This window comes from Triturus cristatus, chromosome 6, assembly GCF_964204655.1.
Source record: "Triturus cristatus chromosome 6, aTriCri1.1, whole genome shotgun sequence".
NCBI classification, from domain to species: domain Eukaryota; kingdom Metazoa; phylum Chordata; class Amphibia; order Caudata; family Salamandridae; genus Triturus; species Triturus cristatus.
The window spans coordinates 1,920,705,261-1,920,725,146 of record NC_140589.1 but is presented as its reverse complement, the minus strand read 5'-3'; the positions used below and the strand labels follow the sequence as shown (position 1 = coordinate 1,920,725,146).

The 19,886-nt window shown below is 43.8% G+C and overlaps 1 protein-coding gene across 1 annotated transcript in view; it reads left to right on the top strand.

Annotated features, from left to right (window-relative positions):
• Positions 1 to 19,886, top strand: part of LOC146822470 (NACHT, LRR and PYD domains-containing protein 3-like) — a 580,768-nt gene that overhangs the window by 330,390 nt on the left and 230,492 nt on the right. Inside the window, exons 8-9 of the mRNA XM_085613585.1 lie at positions 12,320 to 12,487; positions 17,837 to 18,007. Of these exons, the coding sequence (XP_085469711.1) occupies positions 12,320 to 12,487; positions 17,837 to 18,007 (339 nt within the window). The remainder of the gene's footprint in view (positions 1 to 12,319; positions 12,488 to 17,836; positions 18,008 to 19,886) is intronic.

Below are 19,886 nucleotides of genomic sequence, written 5' to 3'. Positions count from 1 at the left end.
CGCAGGCCATCAAATGTGCAGGGCTTATCAATAGAGTGAAAAACCACAATATTTTTAACAAAAATAATCAAAGAAAAAATTATCCACACTCTCTCCACCCCGTGTGCAAATGGTGCCCGAAGGGCACCATTTGTGCATGGCTTATAAGCACCGTAAGCACAGTAAGCACCGCGTGCTTACTGTGCGCGCACGGTGCGCGAAGCGCACCGTGCGCGCACGGAACGAACTGCGTTAAGTGGGCGCGCACGCCACGAATGGCGTAAAGTAACTTAGCATTTAAAAAAACCGTACAAATTCACTGAAAAAACCATAGGTTTCACACACGTTATAGTTAGGAATTAGCATTTAAAAAACCTTGTGCATATTCACTGAAAAAACCATAGGTTTCACACATGTTATAGTTAGCGGAAATTTTACTGATAAAAAACCAGTGAAATTCCCCCGTTATAGTTAGTGCAGGCAACTATAACTCACGCGACCGCAATCCTCTGCTGATGCTAATACTGTATTTAGACACTTATTTGCCCATGTCTTCTTCCATACATTTTTAGCTATACATATATTACAAATATTTTTTTTTCATAAAGACACATATGTCATCAGCAGAAGATTGCGGTCGCGTGAGTTATAGTTGCCTGCACTAACTATAACGGGGGAATTTCACTGGTTTTTTATCAGTAAAATTTCCGCTAACTATAACATGTGTGAAACCTATGTTTTTTTCAGTGAATTTGCACAAGGTTTTTTAAATGCTAATTCCTAACTATAACGTGTGTGAAACCTATGGTTTTTTCAGTGAATTTGTACGTTTTTTTTAAATGCTAAGTTACTTTACGCCATTCGTGGCGTGCGCGCCCACTTAACGCAGTTCGTTCCGTGCGCGCACGGTTCGCACAGTAAGCACGCGGTGCGCTTCGCGCACCGCGCGCCCACTTTACGCAGTTAGTGCCGTGCACGCACGGTGGGCACGCGGTGCGCGTAGCGCATCGCGTGCCCACGTTACGCTAGATGGGCCAAGTACGCACGATGCGCTTCGCGCACCGTGCGCACATGGAGGACATATGATGCACTTCGTTTTGAAAGGTAATATTCAAATTTTTCACACCGCTTAAAAGCCATGCTCAAATGGTGCCCTTCGGGCACCATTTGCACACGGGGTGGGGAGAGTGTGGATAATTTTTTTTTTTTAATATTTTTTTACCGTACGCGTACGGTAAGGGTAATCGGCGAAATTAGCGAAAAAATAAAAATTCCGTTTTTGGCCTTGGGGGATCTTTGGGGACTCCCTCAACATGGCTAGGTGTTTTGGAGCTGTCCAAACAGCCCCTTTACATGTTTTTGTGCTTTGTATTTTAATCCACACTCTCAGTGCGAGAGAGAAAATGGCGGCCGCCGCTTCCTGGTTTCGGCCGATTCAAATGTTTACTAAGATCTAAGAGCCAATCAGAATCGCGCTCGCGCACGCCACCGTACGCGTACGGTAAGTGTACCGTAAGCGCACCGTAAGCTGGCTCAGATATATATATTGATTTAAAGGCTATTTTCTCAGAATCTACTGAACAGATTTACACCAAACCTACAAAAGGCACTTCCTTGACCTGAGGACTACCTCTCTGCCAAATTTCTAGTAATTCTGTTCAGCCGTTCGGGCTGTAGCTGTGTCTAAAGGTCCTATGGAAAAATGCATGGGAAAAACGCGTTTTGGGACCCCCCTTTTATCTCAGCCCCCGCTTGACGAATCCCCCCAAGACTTTCAGAGTAGGAGCGGAGCGTAGCGCCCCACCTATTTTGAAAAATTCGCGAGGATTCGTCGACCGGCGCCAAAGTTATTCAAAATAGAATGTTGCGGATTTCCTATGGAAACGTGGTCCTAACTATAACTACCTACTGGCGACCGCCAGTAGGTAATATATATATATATATATATATATGTGTATATATATATATATATATATATATATATATATATATATATATATATATATATTATCTACTGGCGGTCGCCAGTAGATAGTTATAGTTAGGATTGTGTTTCCATAGGAAATTTCAAAATTCTATTTTGAATAACTTTGGCGCCGGTTGACGAATCCTCGCGAAATTTTCAAAACTAATGGGGCGCTCCGTTCAGCTCCTACCCTGAAAGTCTCGTGGTGATTCGTCAAGCGGGGGCCGAGAAAAAAGGGGGGGTCCCAAAACGCGTTTTCCCCATGCATTTTTCCATAGGACCTTTAGTCCAAGCTACAGCCCGAACGGCTGAACAGAATTACTTGAAATTTGGCAGAGGTAGTCCTCAGGTCAGGGAAGTGCCTTTTGCAGGTCTCATGTAAATCTGTTCAGTATTTCCTGAGAAAATAGCATTTAAAACCATATAAATATCTATAAGCACGCACGGTGCCGTGCCGTGCGCGAGCGAAATTCTGATTGGTTGTTAGATGTCAGTAAACATTCGAATCGGTCGAAATCAGGAAGTGTCGGCCGCCATTTTGTCTGGCGCACTGAAAAGGAAAGGTGGAGAACGTGAACAGGGGGCAGGGTAGGGAGTTCCTGACCCCCTAGCCTTTGTCAGGGGGTCCCTGAAGGACCCCCAAGGCTGAAAAAAAGATTTTATGTTTTTTTAAAAAAAATCGCGGGGTGCGCGCACGGTGCGCGCACGGTGAAAAACCCTTAAAAAAACAAACAAACATATAAGAACGTGAAAAGGGGGCAGAGTAGAGAGTTTCTGACCCCCTAGCCTTTGTCAGGGGGTCCCTGAAGGACCCCGAAGGGTGAATCTTTTTTTTACATTTTTTAACAAAAAATCGCGAGGTGCGCGCACTGTGCGCGCACGGTTAAAAACCCCCCCAAAAAATACATACATAAATTAGCATTTAAAAAACCTTTGAAATTCACTGAAAAAACCATAGGTTTCACAGACATTATAGTTAGGAATTAGCATTTAAAAAACCTTGCAAATTCACTTAAAAAACCATAGGTTTCACACATGTTATAGTTAGCTGGACATTTCACTCAAAAAAACCCAATGAAATTTCCCCGATATAGTTAGTTCAGGCAACTATAACTCACGCGACCGCAATCCACTGCTGATGACGTCAGATATTACATCACTGATGACATATGTGTCTTTCTGTAAAATAAATATTTGTAATATATGTATAGCTAAAGGTAAATAGAAGAATAAATGGGTAAATAAGTGTCTAAATACAGTGATGTAATATCTGACGCCATCAGCAGTGGATTGCGGTCGCGTGAGTTATAGTTGCCTGAACTAACTATAACGGGGGAATTTCATTGGTTTTTTCGAGTGAAATGTCCAGCTAACTATAACATGTGTGAAACCTATGGTTTTTTAAGTGAATATATATGTATATATATATATATATATATATATATATATATATATATATATATGAGGCTTATTGCTTTTTATGTACCGTGGGACTCCCACTTCGACGACGGGGAATATTCAAGCATGTGAATCTATGAAAGACACCAATACTGGAGAACCACAGTTTACAGGTAAGTAACATTTGTTCTTTTTGTGGAGCGAATCATATTTTTCAACATCAGACTTTGCCCCAGAGCTAGTGAAAGAAGGGGAAAGATAAGAAAACAGAAACAAAGGAAGAAAGTAGCTATGGCTTTGCAAAAGTGTTATAAAGAGGGGGAGGTGGGCATGGAAGAGAGGGAGGGGAAGGAAAGAGGCTTGTGGTGGGATCGAGACTATGAAGCCTTCATTTTTGACGTGCATGGCATTCAGCAGGGTTCTAATCACCAGCTTGTAAATGCCAGTGCATGGCTGAGAGAATATCAGCTCAAATCTGACCAAGGGCAAACATTAGACAAGATCATACGCCCAAAGTAGATTCATACCAAAGCAAAATGAAAGAAAGTTATGACGCTAGGCACAGGATCAACAGGGAAAAAAATGTGATCAGTGTGGGTGCGTGTAAAGGATCCTACACAGCGGGACTAGCCTGGTCCCTGTGTCCAACCGTGCACCATTATGGTCATTCTGAACTTGTGACTTCACTTCCCTCCTATCAGGCAAGCATATGATGAGAGTGGCGCCACATGCTCTTAAATGCTATTTTCACCAAGAACTTTTAAATTCAATATGTGCTGTTCTACTGATTGAATTTTGTTGTTTTGACATCATTTTATTTGATAAAAATTTACTCTAGTTTTCTAAATTGGTTTGTGATTTTTCTTGTGTTGTGTTGTAACTTTATTACTGTTTTTGTTCTGCATATATTTGGAACTCTCTCCGTACTGAGATCAGATGCAACCCAACCCCACCCCTCTTCACTAAGAAGTAAAAATCTTTCTATCCAACAAATTCCTCCCTCATTGAATACTTGGTCACACCCTCATTTGCTGTTTAGACCACGCCCTCCATTTGTCTGCTATCTCCTGCCACACCGCATTATGCCTGAGTCTTCTTGGATCTATGCTACTCTGCATCCCCCACATATATCTATGCGTCACTACCTCGGGGAAAACTGTGAATTTACCATCCCAACCCTTGCTTCTCCGTTTCACAACTACCTCAGAACTTTAGTGTGCACTGTATTTTGTATCCCTCCTCGATTTATTGTCACTGTGCTTTTATTTTTACTCTTTAGGCAACTCGGTACTTACTGCTATCCTCGTTATATTTACCACTGTACATTATTTACTCTTTTATAGTTATCATATATTTCTGTTTACTCTTTTTGTACCTCCTGTCCTTGCTGCCGTACCTACTCTGGACAGTGCTAAGTTGCCATGTGCATAAGCAAAAGATGCCATGCTCACTACATCAGAGAGAAATTGTGCATCTACTCCCCCTCCCTGGCAACCCACTACCACAACTACCTCAGAACTCTAAATTAAACAACCAGAGGGTTAGGCATAGATTAATTTAGTGGCTTTTGTGGTTCAACCTGACAAGCATTGGGGTTGTTGCCTAAGTTGGGCTTCCACCCCCTCAATCAATTACCCCAATTCCTTACACAGACCAGCACTAGAGAAGGTGTTTATGATGGTGGAGTGTGTTGTGGGCTCTGCTGTTGAGAATACAACAACTCCTCCACCTCTGAATGAAGCTTGGGGAATGAGAGGTTGGCTAATGTAATATCTGCCTTTTTTCAGGATGTGACATCACTATCACATTTAAAAAAGGCACTTATTCGGGGGCGGAGCTTGCTCGCGCCCAAAATGGCCGCTTGAGCTACGAGCTCCGACACACTGTGGAACTACCGATAAATTATCCGACAACTGCACAAATACATTTGAGCCCCAAAGTGTGTCCTGGTTGCTGGAGGAGCTCCGGAGAGTAAAGCACTGATTCCGGCCCTGCTGCGATCGTTCCTGGTGGAACTGTGGGAGTCTGCTTGTGTCGGCCTAGTTGGACCAGGATCTCCGACCTCTAGTGTGGTGGTAAGGAGACCCGCTCGCCGGCGTTAGGGAGTGCTACGCTTCTGGGCCTGTGTTTGGGGGACGGCACAGGTGAAGAAACCCCCACAAGTAGTGTGGAGCGGTTTTCGGACTGAGCGCTTCCCCGGGGAGCAGTGCCTCCCTCTGTGGCTGAGGAGCGCCGTGGCGGCACGACATCGGGACGCTCACAGGGCTGCGGTGACGTAGCAGTTACAAAGTCAATCAATCAATCAATCAAAGCATTTATATAGCGCACTACTCACCCAGAGGGTCTCAAGGCGCTGGGGGAGGGGGGTCCGCTACTGCTCGAACAGCCAGGTCTTGAGTTGCTTCCTGAAGGCGAGGTGGTCCTGGGTCAGGCGGAGGTGGGTCGGGAGGGAGTTCCATGTATTGGCGGCGAGGTAGGAGAAGGACCGTCCCCCTGTGGTGGCTCTTCGGATGCGGGGGACGGCGGCGAGGGCGTGGCCGGTCGATCGAAGCTGGCGTTTGGGAGCGTAGAAGTTGAGGCGGCTGTTGAGGTATCCTGGGCCTTGGTTGTGTAGGGCTTTGTGTGCATGGGTAAGGAGTCGGAAGGTGATTCTCTTGTTGACCGGGAGCCAGTGCAGGTCTCTCAGGTGTCCGGAGATGTAGCTGCGACGGGTGATGTCCAGGATGAGTCGTGCTGAGGCGTTCTGGATTCGCTGGAGTCTCTTCTGGAGTTTGGCGGTGGTTCCGGCGTAGAGGGAGTTGCCGTAGTCCAGACGGCTGGTGACGAGCGCCTGGGTGACCGTCTTCCTGGTCTCGGTGGGGATCCACCGGAAGATCTTACGTAGCATGCGCAGGATGTTGAAGCACGACGAGGAGACGGCGTTGACTTGTCTGGTCATGGAGAGGGAGGAGTCCAGGATGAAGCCCAGGTTGCGTGCGTGGTCTGTTGGTTTGGGTGCGCTGCCTAGGGCGGGGGGCCACCAGGAGTCGTCCCAGGCGGAGGGTGAGGATCCCAGGATGAGGACTTCCGTCTTGTCCGAGTTCAGTTTCAGGCGGCTATTCTTCATCCATTCGGCTACTTCTTTCATCCCTTCGTGAAGGTTGGCTCTGGCGGTGGCGGGGTCGTTAGTGAGGGAGAGAATCAGCTGGGTGTCGTCGGCGTAGGAGATGATGTTGAGGTTGTGCTGGCGTGCGATGTCTGCGAGGGGGCTCATGTAGACGTTGAAGAGGGTTGGACTGAGCGAGGAGCCTTGAGGAACGCCGCAGATGACTTCGGTGGCTTCAGATCTGAACGGGGGGAGGCGGACTCTCTGTGTCCTTCCGGCGAGGAAGGAGATGATCCACTCCAGTGCCTTCTCCTGGATTCCGACGTTGCTGAGTCGCTGCACTAGTGTACGGTGGCAGACAGTGTCGAAGGCCGGGGAGAGGTCTAGGAGGATGAGGGCTGCTGTTTCTCCGTTGTCAAGCAGTGCTCGGATGTCATCGGTGGCTGCGATCAGGGCGGTCTCGGTGCTGTGGTTGGCCCGGAAGCCAGACTGCGAGAGGTCGAGGGAACCGTTCGTCTCGAGGAAGGCGGCCAGCTGCTTGTTGACGGTCTTCTCGATGAAGTGAGCAGATCGGAGATAGTACGCCCGCCCGGGGTTGAATGCCTGGGCGCCTGCTGCCTCTCGCCTTAACAGTAATCGGCTGTGTGAGTTGGAGTTGGATTCCCGGCTCCCCCGCGGGGCTGTGGACGGATGGCTTTAAGGAACCTGCCCCGCCATCAAGTCCTTGTGCATGGGGGCTTCCTCTGCGTGGCCGAGTTGCCGGTGAGCGTCTGGAACAGTGTGTGCTCCCCGCTGTTGAGAGGGCGACTACTGGAGGGGCTGGCCTGTGTCTGCACTACGAGGGATCCACACGCCTTTATATCGGGCGATCCCTGGGGCCTGGACGGTCGGAGCGGCCCTCTTTCCCCCCCCCCCTTCGGCGCTGCCTGCGGTGGCGGATGAAAGTGGCCTAGCCAAGCTCACAGCTACGGGTTGCTGACTGATGGTCTCCCCCGGGGTTCTCTGGGGGGTTCGGCCACACAGGGGCAGCCGGGTGTCTGCTTTTCTGCTGAAAGTTGGTGGTGAGTGTGCTGAGGAAGCCCTGGCACTAGACTGTGGGGTTCGATAGTTTGATACTGAGGAGTCCGCACTTTTAGACATGCTTGAGCTGCGTTTTCCCCACGGCACTGGCCAGATCACACAGCGCCCGGGCTATAACTCTTAGGTGTGAGGATATATCTGATTGGCGAAGTGCAGCCACGGCAATATTCTGGAGTCCTTGGGAGACCATAATTCGACAAGCGGACCACTATAACTACGCATCAAGCCAGAATGGGGAGAACAGACAGGTCTCAGCTGAAACTCTCATTCGGTCACAAAAACGATCAAAATCGCAAGACGCCACAACTGAAGATGAAGCCAGCATCCATGGTCACGTTGCTGAGGAGTCACACCAGGACATTCGAGGCATGCTGATCGCAATGGAGAAAAGTTTGCAGAGTGGTATATCCTCGCTGGGCACTAAAATGGACGCCCTGTCCTATAGAATGGATCGCATGGCAGAAAGACTAGATAAGCATGCTGAGCATCTCGAAATGTCCGAGCGCAGGATTACCGAGGTCAAAGAGTCACAAACCACCCTGGACACTGAACATCAGCAACTAGGCAGAGTGATAAAGGTCCTGCAAGATAAGGATTTAGAAGCGCGCTCACGTCGCTGTAATCTCAGAATCACAGGCCTTCCGGAAAATTCTCCCACAGGCAACATGGAACTCTTCATAGAAAAACTCCTCATATCTCTACTAGGCGATGACGTCTTCTCATCCATGTTCATGGTGGAGAGGGCGCGCCGGTCCCTGGGCTCGCGCCCGCCTCCGGATGCTGCGCCCCGGCCAATCATCGCCAAATTGCTTAACTATCGTGATAGGGATATTGCCTTGAAGACTGCGCGGGAAAAACAACCCCTGCGATATGAAGGGTCTACAATTTCATAGTTCCCGGACTTTACGATTCACGCCCAGGAGGCGCGACAGCAGTTTGCCCCACTGAAGAAACCGCTTCGAGATCTTGGCGTGGACTATGCCCTGCTATACCCGGCCAAACTACGAGTCAACAGGCAAGGTAAATCGCACTTTTTCACTGATCCTAAGGCTCTACAGAAGGCACTGAAAGACTAGTCCAGGGAACGGGGTGGTACCCCAGAGAGGCAACAGCTCGAGTCGGCGACGGGGGGTCCCATGGAAGAGCAGGACTGATGCCAGAGCACCGCCTGCAGTCAATGAGTATCACGCTGGGGCTAGGCTGGGAACCGGGTTTGTTGTAATATGTGTTCCGTAATTCAGAAGTGGTAGGCCGGGTTGAGTGGTTGGGCAGCCTGGGATGGAGGTGCGATGTCTGGGTACTAGTAAAAATGGTAACATGTTGTGACTGTGGGGTCCCCCCCTCTCCGCGAGGGCTATTGGAGGGGTGGTGGGTCGCCCACATTCTCTAGTCGGTGTCTGCATTCGAGGACCCCTTACTGGGACTCGTGGAATGATTTTGGATACCCTAGCGTCCGCCTGCTTGTTGTGCGCCTGGGCATTTATGATATGGACACACTGCCATTTGGGGACTAGGTGGGTTCATTCAGACATATAGTTGTATAATATGATTTAGACAGTGTGCGGGGCGTGGCTCTACATGGGCCAAGCAGTTTATTCTGTTAAGTTAGCGAGCAACATCCACCCATGTGTGAATCACACCAGGGGAAAGTTCGGTCTAGTAAATTTGTTGGGGGGAGGAGGGGTAGCAAGCTATTGAGGTAACTGCACTGAGTTTGATATTTGTGGTGGGATGGGTTGTTTAGGGAATGTTGGAGGTGTTTTCCATCTGGCCACAGTTGGGGGGTCCTGATGTGGGCAGGGGGGAGTTTTTGAGACTCAGAGACTATGGGATGTTCAATCATGGTTGTTTACATGTGATCTGTTCTTGGAATGTGACACTCCACATTGCATTATGGCAGTACACACTGATAACATGACACACTCTCCTGTAGGGAGCGGAGCCACTGGGACAGAGACTCTTAGAACATTAACATGGAATGTTAGGGGACTAAACGACCACAGAAAGGTTTGCAAAGTCCTTTCTTTTCTGGCACGACATGCGATAGACATCGCACTTCTACAGGAGACCCATCTCCCGCCCAACTATCCTATGTTACGTAGCAAAGGGTTACTTGGCAATATACATGACGCGGGTTTCACCACACATGCACGTGGTGTCCTCACTTGGGTTAATCCAAAATCCTCGCTTGTGCTTTCCCCTGTATTCACAGATCCCGCCGGCAGATATGCTATTTTGAGGTGTTGCGGGAAAGGCATGGACATACTTTTAGTTAACGTTTATGGGCCTAACTTTGACGACCCGACCTTCTTTAGTGCGCTGTCGGACAGACTGGTCGCTTTTAGCGAGGGAGAACAGTTATGGGGAGGTGATTTTAATTTGGTTCTTAACCCATGAACTTGATAGATCGGGTGGTCCGCATAGAGCTATGACTGCATCGGCCAAGATGTTGGAGTCCCTGTTAGGTTCGGTCTAAGAGACGTATGGCACACAAAATATCCTAGCCAGGGGGGATTTACACATTTCTCGGCTCACCATGCTCTGCATACTCGCATTGATTATTGGTTCACGGCCAACTCTCTGTGAGATTGTGTCCGTTCCTGTCAGGTGCTACCCCGCACGCTATCGGATCACTCGCCTATTCTCTTGGTCATGGACTCCCCTCGTAGGCGTATCCCCCTTTTGCATGGTGGTTCCCGCCATATTCCCTGTTGGACACAGTGTTCAGGGAGGAACTGGCAGAAGCGATTGCTATGTTTTTTTAGACTAATGTGAGCTCTGTAGAGTACTACCAAGTGGTCTGGGAGACCTTTAATGTCTACATCAGAGGGGTCACGATATCAAAGCACTTGGGGGTACTGCACTCCATACGTAAACAGCTGTCCGACCTTGAAGGGAAAATTGGCACGATAGAGAGGCAACTATTGATTGATACAGAGGACTCTGTCAAGGCGGAACTTTCGGAACTGCTGGAGTCTTACCATACGACAGCGGATGATGAAATTAAGCATATGAGGAAATACGCCACAGCACGTGGGTATGGTGAGAGCAAGAGACCGGGTGTGAGAAGTTGGCCTGATGTATGATGTCACTAGTTCTAGTGTACACCTTATATCAGTCCAAATACCCTTATGGTGATTGGTTGTAAAGTCAACCTTATAGACCAGCTATCCTAGTGGTAGCATGGACAAGAGCAGTCTTAGGCTAAACTCTGAATGGCATGTGAAGCCAGCTGTGATGCCATATATAATCCCTTGAATACCAAATGAAAGGACACCACAACAGATATATATATAAAATAAAGTGTATTTATTCTAGTCAAACCCTCAGCACTCTTTATGAGATTAGTGGTAAGTACAACACAGTCTTATTTAAGCATACATTGAGTCACACAGGTAAGTAATACAGTTAGGCCCTAGGGGCCACGCAAACCATATACTAAGTAAGTGGTATAAGGACCACTGTCACGGAAATAGGATAGGCCTAGGCCTAGGGAATCGCTGGGGCTACACTACACTAGCAACAGTTAGGAAGTGGGAGGCCCACGGGATTCAGGTGCAGAGTGGAAACACTCACGCGTAATGCGTAAAAGTTGATAGAAATAGTAGTTGTTAGCACAAGGCATAATCATAATCTATCTACACCCAGGTGGTTATATGGTGTAAACTACCTCTTTAAACAAGCCTAACACATACTCTGAGTAGTACTTGATAGCACATTACCCACCTAGTGAAGTAATAAAAACAAATATTAAGATCTGAAACTTCAGTAATGAACAAAACTCTTGTGTTCCCTGTGTGATAAGTTCACAGCACACAGTGGTGAAGGCTAAAAACATACACAACGTGTGGGTGACTCTCACAGACCTTTTATCGTAAAATTACACAGGCACATATGGTATATATAAAGGTTGTTTGGTGAGGTACAACAACTGCATACATAATGGGTCCCTGCTAGGTGTACAAAAGCTCTTGTTGTTTCGGTAAACTGTGCATAATGAAAACCAAACTAACTTTAGATGAGCTTGCGTGTTGCAGAGTAGCTAAGAAAACCCCAACATTAAGGAGAATTGCGAAGGCTCTGGGCATGTTCTATCACTTAAGCAGCGGAGCCCAGAAAGGTATTGATTCGTTTGCCCTGGTTTTTTGTCGTATGGGGTCGTGTTTGAGTATGTTGTGTATCAAGCACCTCTGCCTGAGATTATGTGGCATTTGTCAAGAGCCTCTGCCTGTGATCATGCGGTGTAGGTCAGGAGCATCTGCCTGAGATCATATGGTGTTTGTTAAGCACCTCTGCCTGAGATCATATGGTGTTTGTTAAGCACCTCTGCAGGTGAAAATATGATGCTTGTCATGCAGCTCTGCTGATGATCATGTGGTGTTTGTCAAGCATCTCTAGCTGTGACCATATAGTGTTTGTCAAGCACCTCTGCCTGAGATCATGTGGTGTTTGTCAAGCACCTCTGCCTGAGATCATGTGTTGCTGGTCAGGCACCTCTGCCTCAGATCATGTTGTCTGTCAAGCACCTCTGACTGTGATCATACGGTGTTTCTCAAGCACCTCTGGGTCAAGCGATGGGATGTTTAGAAAGAATCTCTGCAGTGTTTCAATATGCAGGGGCTGTTCACTGTGCTGTCTCCTATTACTGTTACTTACTATGCCGTATCCAGCTCTTATGGCCAGCTGAAGTTCTCATGCACTGTTTTGTCAGCTCTCTTTTGTTGCTCATTAAAGTGTTTCTGACTTCTGTAAAGAAGAACAGTCCTAAAAGATTGCTAATATGCTTGACTGTTCTTGCCTCCTCATGTTAGGCTGAAGGGCTGCTCTTTGTCTCCTGATTGCTGCAAAGAGCTCTCCGTTCTTCTTCCACATCCAACGCTGAAGGAACTGGACCTCTGTGAAAACCCCATGGGAAACTCTGGCATTGAGTGGATCTGTACAACCCTGAAGCATCCCAGCTGCAAACTGCAGACACTGCTGTACGTGAATTGTGCCAGTTACAAATCCAAGATCTAAATCACTTCTTATTTGTATGTTCAAAGCTGCAAAGTGCCAGGCGAGTGTCCTTAAAGCCAGTTTTTACCAAATGTAATATTCACTCTGCTCAGGACGCACGATCTTTGGTTTTGTCCCCTCCGAATTAAATGGTTTGTTTTAAGATATATCAATTTTTTTAAACATTTCTGCCTGATTATTAGAAAGTTTTCTAACAGTAGTTTTATTGTTATGACTTAATCTCGACTGGTTGGTTATTTGATTGCTTCATATATTCATAGCACTATTTGCCCATCTCTCAGTATGTTTGACATAAGAATTTTTTAAGGGTTGGTTATGGGATTGTCACATGATTAGATTTCACATCTTTCAGTATGTTTGAAATAATTTTTTGTAGCAATGTATAAGGAAGAATTTTGTATTGTATGTAAAGTTTGTCCTTTTAATTGTTGGTGTGTTTTTGTGGACCTCGTTAGGAGTTCAAAAACAAAATAAATACATTGAATTCTTAAAATTGAATTCATAATGGTAAGTACAAAAATATCGAAAAAACTATTGTTAAAAATATTTTTGTTAAAAATATCGTTTTTTAAAAATGTATTAAACTTACGTAAAATAAATTAAATAATACATATAATTTTAAAAAAAACATAGTTAGAATTATTAGAAAACTACATTAACTGCAACAGTACGTAAACTGTTGGATAGCGGAGGGGCAAAAATTACTATTCCCATTCCAGTGAGTGCAACAATAGGGAAAGTGTTGGATAGTGGAGGGGAATAATTTACTATTCCCACTCCAGCAAGTACGACAGTAGGGAAACTTTTGGATAGCGAAGGGGAATAATTTACTATTCCCACTCCAGGGATTGCAACAGTAGGGAAAGTTTTGGATAGTGGAGGGGTAAAATTACTATTCCCACTCTAGATAGTGCAACAGTAGAGAAAGAGTTGGATAGCGCAGGGGTAAAAATTACTATTCCCACTCCAGCAATTGCAACAGTAGGGAAAGTGTTGGATAGCGGAGGAGATACAATTACTATTTCTACTCCAGCGAGTGCAACAGTAGGGAAAGTGTTGGATAGCGGAGGAGATACAATTACTATTTCCACTCCAGCGAGTGCAACAGTAGGGAAAGTGTTGGATAGCAGAGGTGATAAAATTACTATTCCCACTCCAAATAGTGCAACAGTAGGAAAGTGTTGGATAGCTTAGGGGTAGAAATTACTGTACCCACTCCAGGAATGGCAACTGTAGGGAAAGTGTTGGATAGCGAAGGGGAATCATTTACTATTCCCACTCCAGCGAGTGCAAAAGTAGGGAAAGTGTTGGATAGCGGAGGGGATAAAATGACTATTCCCACTCCAGCAAGTGCAACAGTAGGGAAAGTTTTGCATAGCGGAGGGGAATAATTTACTATTCCCACTCCAGCAAGTACAACAGTAGGGAAAGTGTTGGATAGCAGAGGGGAATAATTTACTATTCCAACTCCAGAGAGTGCAACAGTAGGGAAAGTTTTGGATAGCGGTGGGGATAAAATTACTATTCCCAATCCAGCGAGTGCAACAGTAGGGAAAGTGTTGGATAGCGGAGGGGATAAAATTACTATTCTCACTCCAGATAGTGCAACAGTAGGGAAAGTGTTGGATAGTGGAGGGGTAAACATTACTATTTTCTCTCCAGCTATTGCAACAGTAGGGAAAATGTTGGATAGCAGAGGGGATAAAAGTACTTTTCCCACTCCAGCGAGTGCAACAGTAGGGAAAGTGTTGGATAGCGGAGGGAAATAATTTACTATTCCCACTCCAGCAAGTGCAACAGTAGGGAAAGTGTTGAATAGCTGAGGGGAATAATTTACTATTCCCACTCCAGCAAAATATGTAACATTAATTAACAAATAAAATTAATTTATAATAATTTACCTCTCACCATATTCCCCTATAAATGACACCACCAATGTTGTAAAACATGACACAAATAACATAATTAATTAACAAAGAATTAAATAATTAATAACAATTAAAAAGGAAATTAAAAACTATTTGTAATAATTAATTAACACAAGTTACACTATAGAATAAGATTAAATAGATAATATATAAAAAATATATTAAAATTAAATTACTTCCGAACCTACTCCCCTATCTACCGACAACCCATACTTAAGAAATGACACAATTAACGTAATTAATAATTAATTCATATGTATTAATAACTAATTACTACATAATTAATAATACATTAATTTCAACAATTAACAATATAAAATATTTAATACATAAATAGTATTTAATACAAATTATAACTTAATTAATTATAATTAAGTTACTTCCCACCCTACTCCCTTATAAACCCACAACCCTCTCCTTAAAAATTACACAATTAACATATTTACCATTATTAATAATTAACAACCAATAAATAACTAATTAATAATTATTTATTATTAAAATACTTCCCACCCTACTCCTCTATAAACCCACAACCTGCTCCTAAAAAAATACACAATTAACATATAATTAACAACCACTTAATAAGTCATTAATAATAAATTCATTATTTAAAATTAAATTACTACCCACCCCACTCCCCTATAAACCCATAACCTGCTCCTAAAAAAAGTACACAATTAACATATTTAACAATTAATTATTAATAATCAACAACCAATTAATAACTAATTTATAATAAATTAATTAAAATTAAACAACTTTCCACCTTACTCCCCTATAAACCCACAACCTGCTCCTAAAAAAATGACACAATTAACATATTTACCAATTAATTATTAATATTTAACAACCAACTAATAACTAATTAATAATAAATAATTACCACAATTAAAAATCTATGATATTATATACATAAATATCAATTCATAAAAAATATTATTTAATTAATTATAATTAAATTGCTTCCCACCCTATTCCCCTATAAACTCACAACCCTCTACGGAACTAAAATGCAAAATTTACTTTAAAAAAATGAATTACTTCTAAAAATGTAACTCATATATTAAAAAACAAATGCTATACTTACACACAAAAATAGAACACATACATTTAAAATACATTCTAAAATACATAACGGTAACTAAAATAATGATATTTTTAACAACGATATTAATGACTTCGATATTTTTAAAAACTAAATTACTTACCTTGAACTCGATATTCCTGACAACGATATTATGACAGTCGATATTTTTGACCTATGACTTTTTCACTCGCTATTAGTGCAAATCGACATTTTCCTACTCGATATTTAGACTGTTTACCAGATTTATAGCCCTTCCATGGTAGAGTCAGCAAACGACCTTTACAACGCAGTCGTTACAACGCGATACATTTACATCACAGTCATACAGCGCAAGTCCTTACAACGCTTTGCGCTGGATGGCACTATACACTAAGGAATAGTATGATTTACTATTCCAGCACCTACCCTACTGTTACACACACTGGAGTTGGAATAGTAAATCATACTATTCCTAAATCCAGCGCCTCTAGCGCAGGTCGCTGTAACGACCCGCGTTGTAATAACCGCGATGTAACGTACCGCGATCTAAATGTTGTAACGTCACATATCTTTAGAGTCCGAACATTATGCCTCATTGATCCTGGCAGATCTTCGCAACTCGGCAACACAACTTACCCTGTCCCCTGGTATGAAACAGGGTTATGAGGGAATAGTGGCATACTGGACAACATCAAGGCTCCTCCTATCTCGTCCATGACACCTTATGTACGCATAGATATGTCCATGTTTGCATCATAGATGCCCGAAAAGCTTTTGATATAATTGACAGAGGCCTTCTTTGGATCAAATTGTCCAAATTGGGCAAACCAATCTCTGAATGCAATTATCCGACTCTTCTCCAACCACTAGGTGCAGATGGAACTGAACATACAGGACACCTAAATCAAGAAGATCCCTCATATGAAAGGCCTCAAGCAAGGCTGTGCCTTAGCTCTGCTATTATTTCATCTGCTTGTTGCCAACATTGAGGAGACAATCACAAACCACAGAGCATGTCCACCTGAGATCAATGGTCTTCTGCTATGGATTCTGCAATTGACCGACAACACTGCCATGCTAGACTATACCATTGTAGATCTACAAAACCTGTAAAATATCCTTCATGGCTACTGTCAACATAACAATCTTGAAGTAAGCTACAATAAAACTGTAACCCTTACCATCCCAAAAAAGCAAAAAATCTCAAGGACTTTGGATCCCTGCAATCTCTAGAATAACATCCCAAACATATTTAGGAGTAGAATTTGAATCGGGACGACAATATGAGGTGCACATTCAAGAATTGAAAAAGATAGAGGTAGACCTAAGATTTGAATTAGCTAGCACACCATCCCACACGACCACTACTAAAAGTATTAAATGCCAAACTTCTCCCATCACTAACCTACGGACTGGCTGCCTTTCCTGGCAAACTTGACAATGGGCTTTCCCAAGCTCGAACAGGATTATATTGTTTAACATACAAGGTGACAAGCTCAAATTCACCTAGAATATAATATTATGGAACAATCCATGAACCGATAGGCTATACTACTGAAGGCTTGGTATAACTTAAAGCAAGGGGACAAAAGCTTGCTTAAATATCACCTAAGCCACAAACTGGAGCAAAGGCCAGTCTATGGTCAGTAGCCAATATGTTAATTCCGATCACTCTCCAGAACACACAACTCCAGGCTACGCCTTAGTCAACCACATCGCATGTCACCAAGCTCCAGTAAGCAGGGGATCCAGTACTCCTTCTCATTATGCAAAGGTTTCAAAGCACACACAGCCTTTTTTTACCACATCGTCTTCTTCCCCAGGGACCATGTCTGCGGTCTGGGACAGTGCAGTACCATGGCATGTTCTCAGCCCTCAGACACATGCAGTTTATTCCTAAGGGTATGCAGAGTTGGTGGGAGTGGTAATAGAGGCTGTCGTAGAGAGTATATGCAAGGTATGCATATAGGCGGACAAAGGGTATGGTGGCAAGAACGCAGACAGTGGAGATGTACAGAAACTGTGTACCTGAAGAATCTACAAACACACAGACCATTATTATTTGGGGTCATACACAAACTGTGCTGGGATTGTCAAAGACAGACCAGCAGCTATGTCCTGCCTACACTAGTGTGCCTGGAAGGTAGTGACTGGCATGGATGTAAAGAAGTATCCTGCAGTATAAAGAACAATTCTAAACTCCCATTAAAGCACTGGTGGGTGGATGTTGTGGAGTTCACATGTGGTAGCATCTCAAACCACATGTATGTATGGTCTGCTTTAATCATTCATTCAGTTCTTTCTGTCCCTTGCAGGTTGAAGAACTGTCAACTCACAGCTGATGCCTATACCAGCCTGTCTTCAGTTCTCCCTTTAATTGGGACACTCACAGAGCTTGACCTGAGCTGCAACAACTTGGGTGATTCTGGGATGTCCAGGCTGTGCCCCTATCTGATGCACCCAAAGTGTAATCTGCGAACGCTCAGGTAGGCGCTGTCTAAAGAGGTCAGAGCTCCTTTGCACATGGTTCTCTTCTTCCAATCTGTTTGAGGTCAGGGTTGGAGAGCTGGTTTGTACAGTTCAACGAGAAGGGCTGTATGGGGCAAATCTTTTTTGTGTCTGTTCTGTAGTTTAACAGTAAGTCTTCTTGCAGGCTCCTCCACTCCTCTTTCATAGTCTTTCTCTGAGGACTGACTGTCTGGCACCTTTACAACTTTTAGTGATAATCCCTCCCTTCTTTCCATTACTTGGGCTCTAATTATGAGCAGGACAGAGTGGAATTATTGCAGTCTCATTGTTGATTCAGCTCAGCTCAATAATTACTTTTTGTGAATTCAATCTTCCTGCAAGAGTTTTCTCATGTGGTAATACCTGGTGTGCTGTTACCACAGGGTGAAATACCACTACAGTGAAACCGAATGCAGAATAAACAAGTTGCAAGATGAGGGGAACAAGACAGACAGGAGAGAGTATAATCAACATCTTCCTCCTGCACAGTGCAGGTGGTACCCACTAGAACACACAACTGCAAACATGCCACATATTTATAGATGTACAATATAGTTATTTAAAGGGGATTTAAGGCAGATCACTTCATCTATTGGCCTGCTGTTTTGTCATTCACATTTTTTTTGCACCCACTACAGCACACAGCATGGGAAGGCCAGCCCACTTCAGCAACTGGATAACTTTACTTTGAGTGGCTGTATTTTGCAGTTGAACAAAAAGCACATACGCACACAAGCTATTTTTCTTCAGTGTTTTTTTATTTTATTTACTACATTGATGTTGCCTGTATGTTTAGAGTCCCATGTGATAGCAGGACAATGGAAACCAGATGTGAGCAGAGGCCACATTAGATGCTGTTTCAGTTCCTGTCTCAATGCTGTGCCCTTTGTTTACTGTTTGACTGCTGGTATTTCACAGCATACTAGATGTATGTCCTCCGTTTAAAACTGTTCTGTACTAAGGTATTGAAAGCTTCAATTATATACATGTGAATCCATAAGGGGACAGTTTTTAAGAACAGGTCTATTCTGGGCTCAATTTCACCAATGGTTCTTTAACAAGCGTTCCCCAGGAAGAAAATCAACCTTTAAAGTTGTTGAATTAACAGCACTTGTAACACTCAGCACTTATAACACTTTTTTATTGCCTTCTTTTTTTACTTCCTTAATTTTTTTCTTCCGTCTTCCTTCCGTGTTACTTTCTTGGTTTTTCCTGTCTTTGTATTTTGCCTCTTTCCTTCTTTCTTGCCTTTTGCTTTCATGTGTTTGTTCCTTTTTTCTTTTCTTTTCTTTTCCTTCCATTCTTTCATTCATTCTTTTCTCTTCATTCCTTTCTTGTTTTACTTTTTTTCTTTCATTCCTTTATTCCTTCATTCCTTCTTTTTATCCTTTCCTTTTTCTTTTCTTTCCTTCTTTATTTTTATTTAATTCCTTCTGTCTTTCATTACATCTTTCCTTCCTTCCTTCTTTCTTGCTGTCTTTCTCTGTTTCATGCATGAATTCCTTAGTTCGTGCTTTCATTCCTTCTTTCCCTCCCTCCCTCCTTCCTCCCTTCTTTCCTACTCCCTTGCCTTTCTGTCTACTTTTCCTTCTTTCTTACCCTGTTTCTTTCTTTCTTTCTTTCTTTCTCTCTCCTTTTGATTTTTTTCCTCTCTTTTTCTTTCTTTCTTTTTCTTTCTATTTCTCTTTCTTTCTTGCTTTTTTCCTTCTTTCTTGCTTTCATTCCTTCTTTCCTCCGTTCTTGCTTTGTCTTTCTATCCTCCTTTCTTCCTTTTCTTCTTTCTGTCTTTCTGTCTGTTTGTCTATATTTCTTTCTGTCGTTCCTTCTTTCTACCTCTCTCTCCTTTTGCTTTTTTTC